Consider the following 7,806-nt stretch of genomic DNA (forward strand, 5'->3'; position numbering starts at 1 on the left):
CGCAGCTCTTGTCTGCACAAATTACGGTATTTTCCACCCGATACAATAATGTTGAGAATAATGGTGGCACATCGTGCATGTGCGGTTATCAATGGAGTTCATTAGGATATCATTATGGCCTTTTGTCTCCGATCACAACAGCAGTGAGCGTTGCTGGCATTTAGGGATCTTTGGTAAATGGTCTGCATTTCTATAGCTGCTATTATCCAAGACGCTGAACACTGTGTGTTACATGAGCCTGTTCTCATTAGGATGTACAATGACTACTAATGGCTAAGTACCTGTTGATCCTTCCCCACCCGTCCTTCCTCTTCGATGTGTCCCTTTTGACTGATTGTCCATTCAAACTCTAGACAGGCCTGCCCCAAAGTTATTAGTGCAGCCGTGCCTGGCAGCCGGTGAAAACTAGAGTTCTCAACAGCCCCGAAGATTAAGGCCCGGCCCTACCTGGGCCCTCATCAAACCCTGTACACTCAATACACTGCCCCCACTGCCACCCTTAGATCTCCATATATGGAGCTCACCTGTTCTGACATTCCATATGTTGATCTGACCTCATCAAACGCTGTACACTCAAGACACGCTCCATATATGGCCAGACCTAATCAAACCCTGCACACTCAAGACACTGCCTCCGCTGCCACCCTTAGATCTCCATATATGGAGCTGACATGTTCTGACATTCCATATGTTGATCTGACCTCATCAAACTCTGTACACTCAAGACATGCTCCATATATGGCCAGTACAGAATTAATTAACACAGAATTAATTCAATGTTGATCTGACCCCCCATGCCAAAGCGCCTGCGATCGCCCAGCAGTCTGCCGTCACCCAGGCGGATGCGTGCATGCTTCTCGCCCTCAGGGCGTCTTACTGCTATTACATATTATGCACTTAATTAAAAGCCACTAGTATCCACTGTATACATTTCCTAATAAGATGGTGTTGTTGGTTACATTCACCCACTCACACACACACGCACGCACGCACACTCACACAGTGAAAATGAATGTTTTCGTGATTAACGACCGCAGAGTATCTACCAACTGTCCTCATCTGACCTGAAACCCATCATAAAAATCTGTATAAAGGTCAACGCTGCATACTCTCTTATGTAACAGTCACATTTGTCATGGCTGCCAATGCTGGGGCGGCTACACACATACATCCATGGCACTTTCCATGCAATCAATCAGTCCACCTAAGTGGCCTGTATCACAGGAATTCCTGTGTTTGAATTCGTGCAGGACAGACGGGGAGGCTTGGCTGCTTCTAGTGTCCCCCCCCCCCCCACACACACACACCCACACACACACACATGGATTACTGTATCTCTTTATCGTAGCCCTACTGTAGCATGTACGGAAATTGATCAAAGCAAATACTTGTCTTGTTACTACTTCTTATATCTTATATATTCTTGGTCAACACTGTCTCACCCCCATATATTGTGACTTATTGACCAAACATCAGATGGTGACTTGAAGCGGGTACCCTTCCAGTCAACCGGTGCCTTCCCGGGAGTGCGGAAGTCTAGTTTTCAGACCCAATCCGGTCTGCCAAAAAACAGTTAAAACGACATAGGAGTGCCGTCTCAAGCGGACTTGAGCCACGCACGGGAGGCTCTGCCAAGCGAGGCGTCAGGCGAGCGAGTTGCTGTGCCGAGTGCTGCGAAGTCAAATTGAGCCGTCTCAGCGCCGTTCACGTCATGTCCTGATAGGGACAGAATCGTAACTCATATGTGCCTTATTTGCCCACCCCTTCAAGTCACAGTTTGCTCATAATCGTGTCCCAAGAAGTCACAATTATGCCTTTTGGGGGCGAGACAGCGGTGACTTCGTTGAGTCACAAATAACCGGAGGTTGTAATAGTTTTGGAGTTTAGTTTTAGTTTGTTTTGAATTATTTTTTTCTGATTTTATTTTTAATAGATTCTTCAGCGGATTTGCTATGGTTTTTATTAGTTTACATTTTTTTTGATAATGTTTTATTAGTGTTAGTTAGTGTTAGTTTTAGTTTTTTCTGCTGCTCAGAGCGCCGAGACGCTATATATGGCCCGCCCTAAGTTGCTTACTCTGTAAGGCACTTTAGCACCCTTTACCTATGTGTGCCTGCAGATTAACAGTTAATAAGGGCTCACAGCAGGGTGTGTGTGTGTGTGTGGGTGGGGGGGGGGGGGGCAGCATTACACAGCTTGACAGGCCTTATTAATCTCAGTATGTAAATCCAAAGCTCATATTGATTTCTATAATGGAGAATCAGTTTGTGCCAGTTTGTGCCTTTGAATGCAAAGTCAGGAAAACTTTGTGTTAAGATGAATGTGTGTGTGTGTGTGTGTGTGTGTATGTGCGTGCGTGCGTGCGTGCGTGCGTGCGTGCGTGCGTGCGTGCGTGCGTGCGTGCGCGCGCATTTGCTTGTGCGCGCGTGTGTGTGTGTCTCAAGTTTAAAATAAAAGCCAGACTCCAAATTCTGCCCACACTAAGTACAAGCTTGCCCTCTGTTACCCTGCACAACATGATTCATACAGTATAACTGTTTACTCCATAATAATCAAGAACTAGAATCCGTTGCGTACATTATTTCAAGGGACTCTATATGGCACGCCACGCTCGTATCGTGGATTTAATTGTTAAAGAACTGTGCCGTGCCACTGGGCAGCAAGTACATTACTGTATCAACAAAGCTGTTAGAATCGTTTGCCTTATCTCAACAGCAATACATTTAGTGATGTGGTTGAGAGCTCTCCTATATATAATACTCCGGATGTGATCATGATTATTAAGTTGACCACCAACACCAAGTAAAATACTGAAACCACTTTGTGAAGGGCATGTTGAGATGACCCGTATAAGATGTGTATCAATATTGTGTATGTTATCTTATAATCTTACCTTCCGCAGATCAACTTCCTCATCTTTATTCATATAATAAAAATACTTGTGTCCAAATTGCGAGCGCATCAGATGAGATACACAGACTACAAGTTCAGGTGAGAAACAGAAACCAAGCTGTGTTTCATGTCCTCGTCTGTACAAGTATACAGTAATAACATTCCATAATGATTCTCTGTCCCGTGGTGGAAAGTAACTAAGTACTCAAGTAGGCTACTGTACTGTAGGCTACGGTACAATTTGTAGGCATTTCTTTTTACTTTATATTACGTGACTATTTCCAGTTTTCAATATTTTTACATCTGCTCTACATCTCAGGGGCAAATATTGTACTTTTTACTCAACTGCATTACTTACTAGTTTACTTTGAAGATTTTGATTATTATACAAAACACACTAACCACTTCAGCCCAATAGTTATATTTCAGACATTTGATAGCCGATCTACACGCTTGTTACGCATTTTGAGCTTTTTTCTTTTGAGATTTTTTCTGCACTTTTTAAAAGATGTTTTTAAACATTTTGAACCTTTGAAATGGGACATCCTGCACAATGAGTATTTTTACCTTTGGTACTTTAAGTATATTTTGAGACCAATACTTTTGTACTTTTACTAAAGTAAATTCTGTATTTCTACATACATTGGAGTATTGATACTTTTATGTCATGTTATGTGAGTACTTTTTCCACCACTGACAATAACTGATAATAACTGTCTCTTTTGTGTGTGTGTGTGTGTGTGTGTGTGTGTGTGTGTGTGTGTGTGTGTGTGTGTGTGTGTGTGTGTGTGTGTGTGTGTGTGTGTGTGTGTGTCTCTCTCTCTCTCTCTCTCTCTCTCTCTCTCTCTCTCTCTCTCTCTCTCTCTCTCTCCCTCTCTCGTATCTTCAAGGTTGGCCAAGTCGACTCTCACCCTCATCCCTCTGCTGGGCATCCACCAGGTGGTGTTCATCTTCGTGACAGACGAGTCCACGCAGACCACCTTCGCCCTGCGTCTCACCAGGGTCTTCGTCGACCTCTTCTTCACCTCATTCCAGGTGAGACCGCCAGGGAATTTTAATCTATTTAGACCTGAGGCCGATTCTAAAAAAAATCTTCTAATTCTAAATCCTAAACGTTTTCTGAAAAACCTAAGTTTCTATATCAGTGTTGCTCAACCTTTTCCATGTCAAGGACCCCCGGAATTATCTGTATTTGGCCGCGGACCCCCGTCTGAAAATATAGTTCCAGGGACCCTCCCAGAAGCAAAGATTTGAGTTCAAAACGTTCGCTATGAAAGAATATATCGTCGCTGTCAGGAGGAAACCTCCTTTTCAAGGTTTTTGATTTTTTTTCCATAATCGATGCTACTGAACACCCTTTACGTCTGTGTGTTGTTATGAACATATTGAACCAATGGAAAGTATCAAAAAGCGCTTCTGAAAAAACCTCTGAACTCCATTTGATCCTCAAACTGTCGGTAGAAACACTTAACTCCACAGCTCTGTGGGGGCACTGACTGCAGCTCAGCGCTGCGTGGAAGATAAACAAAAAGAACGACAGTTTCTGTGTGTGTGTGTGTGTGTGTGTGTGTGTGTGTGTGTGTGTGTGTGTGTGTGTGTGTGTGTGTGTGTGTGTGTGTGTGTGTGTGTGTGTGTGTGTGTGTGTGTGTGTGTGTGAGAGAGAGAGAGAGAGAGACTGATGACGCGAAGCGACGCAAAGCTGTCATGGTGGAGCCGAGCCCATATTGCACATTTCAAATGGATATATTGTCATTTCTTCACCTTTGTCGAGCTACTCCAGTCCAGAGCACAAAGAGAAGTAAGTTAAGTCTTTCACTGTGCACTGTGCAGAGCGGTGCAGAGTCGCATCGCATGCAAACCATGATTTACAGACCATGATGGTTACAATTCACAAATACAGTCAAAACAATACATCAACACAACATTATAAATCAGGATACAATTACAAAGGAACGTAAATGCAGTAAACCAAACAACCAGTAAAATAAATCAATTGAAGCAGGAGCAATCACGGTGAAAAATGTTCTGGAGCATTCCTTTGAACTGACCGAAGGATGGCAGGGAGCTCAGTTTTAAGTAATTTTGAAGTTCGTTCCACGAGGTTGGGCCATTGACAGAAAAATCTGTCTTGCCCAACTCTGTCTGAGCGTGAGGAACCTTGAGCCTTAAAAAATCACGTGATACGTGCTATTGTTCAATTCCAACATGGAACAGAGATACTGTAGTCAGGGAGCATCCCAGCAATGGCTTTATATAAAAATAGGTGCCAATGCTTATCTCGCCTCTCTGTCAGAGAGGATAAACCTGAGTTCTCATAAAGTGCACAGTGGTGGGTACCATAACTATCTCCAGTAGTCCACTGCAAGGCAGAGTGGTAGACAGTGTCTAGCCGCTTTAAAAGTGAAGGAGCAGCAGACCTATAAATAATGTCCCTGTAGTCCAGGACCGAGAGGAAAGTGGACTCAATAATAGCTTTTTTACTGGAATTTGGAAAATTATTACTATACAGAAAACCTAGTTTTTGTCTAAGTTTGGAGACAAGATCAACAATATGAAATTTAAAAGAAAGTTTATCGTCAAGCCAGATGCCAAGATATTTATATTCAGAGACCCTCTCAATCGTGGAGCCATCTGAAGAAGTTCTAATCCAAGTCAATATTCATAGCCCTAGAAAACAGCATACATTTTGTTTTACTCAGGGCATCCTGGAGAGTATTAATATTAATATAATGACACATGCAAGTATATGCAATATACAAAGTCACAATACCAACTTTGATGAGGCAGTATTGCTTTGTTTCAAATATAAGGTTTTCTTCAATTTCTGAAAAATGTAAAAATTGTTTTTCCATTTCCTGAAAAATGAAGATTTTGGAGTTAAGAGGTTTCCTCCCGACAGCAGAGATATATTCAAAGATTTTCCGCAACATTTTCAGGATTTTTCAAAAATAGCAGATCTACAAGCTCGTAGCGTAGCTTGTAGATCTGCTATTTTTCAACAGCAATCCGTACTAAATGGGTTAAAGAAATAACAACATTTGAAGTCTATGAGTTTATTGTCTTCAAATAGAAAACATAATTTATGAGCAGCAAAGTGAAAGCGTTACGTTATACTTGATGTGAATTGCCAGTTTGTCAGGGTTGAAATCCCTCAAAGTTCAAAAAGGGTGGAAGCTCAGGTGCAGAACTAATTAGTGAAACACAAAAATGCTAAAATCCAAAGACAAACAAAAACAAACCACCATTTTTTTCCTGTTTAAAAGTTTTAAAAGGGTTGAAGCTCAAACACTGATAAACACTAGTGAACCTTCATTCAGCATGAACTCAATGACTGAAAACAGTTTGTGCTGAAATGACCCTGAAACAAAACTCAGGTGTGGTGGTTATCAAGGGGGTGTGGTAGGTAGGTAACAAGGAGGTGGGGAACACAAAACACAAATGCAAAGCCAAAAACATTGTCCAAAATGGCCACCAGAAAGTTACCAAAAAGTCACCAAAATTATTGCAAAGTCCTCAAAACATCACACAGTTATCTGGATGACATCCTGAAGGTGTACAATAATGGCCATGTCACATAAACTTGATCAGTGCAGGGTCACATGTCTCTCCTCCCTGTGTATATATCGAGCTCCCTCTGACAAGGTACTGTATGAGTCAGGAGCAGAGGTGACATGAACTGAAGTGCTCTTCAAGCTGTTAACTGGGGTCTGAGTCGTGAAGGTGACATTTTCGTTGTGGTGCTGCAGCTGACCTGACACATGTCAACTTCACAGCTAGTCAGTCATTGGGGCGACTCAGTAGAGGGACAGAGAGAGAGAGAGAGAGAGAGAGAGAGAGAGGGCTTGGCAGATGACCAAAGCCTGGCCCTCTCAACAAAACAGTCGATACATGCCAGCTTTTAGCCAAAATAATGTGTTTGTTTACACTGTATGGGGAATGTCTCTTGGCACGCTCGTAACAACAGCCACGCTGTGAGTGAATATGAGATAACAACACATTATGCATTGCATTGTTTGTGAAAGTTGTTTGGTTGTCCACACAGGGTCTGCTGGTGGCCATCCTGTACTGTTTTGTCAACAAAGAGGTGAGTCTCCTCATCGATCTGTGTCAGTCACACCTCAATCTGTCTTTTTACATTCCTCTCAACTTCCTTCCACTTATTGGAATCTTCACTTTTTCCGCAACCTGTTATTATTCAACCTCTCTCTCTCTCTCTCTCTCTCTCTCTCTCTCAACCTCCACTCTCGTCTCCTTGTCGCCCTGCAGGTGCAGTCGGAGGTTCTGAAGAAGTGGAAGCGCTGGAAGCTGGGGAGGAACATCGAGGAGGAGTACCGCCACACGTACAGCCACCCCCCTGGCGGCAAGAGCGGCAGCCTGCTACACAACGCCCCCGGGCTGCCTCGCACCCCGGCCTCGGCTACCTGTCGCGACCTGCTCTGTAACCACCCGGAGGAGAAGCACACACTCATGGCCAGCTGCCGCAACTGCCGGAAGGGGGCGGTCAGCAGCTGCACGCTGGTCGAGGACATCTCTCTGACGGACAAGGTGCAGTGCTACGAGGCTCCTCCCAGGGAGAACACCAACAGGGAGAGCCACCTCTGAAAGTGCAACGAACAAGACATCTTTGAAGAAACCCCAAGGAGGGCCTTTTCCCCTCTTGTTTCGGCTCCAGTGAGGCGCTACAGGCCCACGCAGCGAGGCGAGGGGCTGGCAGTGATGAGCTGGGCTTGGTCCGGTCGTTTATTCGGGAACAGTCTTGGTGTTGGTGGGACAGTGCAGCGCTCAGCCACAGCCAGAGAATGGAGAATCGTGCGGCAAAAAGGCCATGTTGAACTGTGGGATGTGTGCTGACTGCTGAGAGCCATGTGGATGGATTTGTGTGGAGGCTCGTGAGACACACGAGACACACGCATG

The 7,806-nt window shown here is 44.1% G+C and overlaps 1 protein-coding gene across 1 annotated transcript in view; it reads left to right on the top strand.

Annotated features, from left to right (window-relative positions):
• Positions 1-7,520, top strand: part of gcgra (glucagon receptor a) — a gene marked incomplete at its 5' end in the record, with an annotated part of 18,441 nt that extends 10,921 nt beyond the window's left edge. Inside the window, 4 exons of the mRNA XM_079521565.1 lie at positions 2,903-2,991; positions 3,783-3,927; positions 6,935-6,976; positions 7,159-7,520. Coding sequence (XP_079377691.1) covers positions 2,903-2,991; positions 3,783-3,927; positions 6,935-6,976; positions 7,159-7,494 — 612 coding nt within the window. The 3' untranslated portion in view covers positions 7,495-7,520. The remainder of the gene's footprint in view (positions 1-2,902; positions 2,992-3,782; positions 3,928-6,934; positions 6,977-7,158) is intronic.
• Between the last annotated feature and the right edge of the window lie 286 nt (positions 7,521-7,806).

The sequence above is a fragment of the Electrona antarctica genome, assembly GCF_951216825.1.
Source record: "Electrona antarctica genome assembly, chromosome: 14".
Classification (NCBI taxonomy): Eukaryota; Metazoa; Chordata; class Actinopteri; order Myctophiformes; family Myctophidae; genus Electrona; species Electrona antarctica.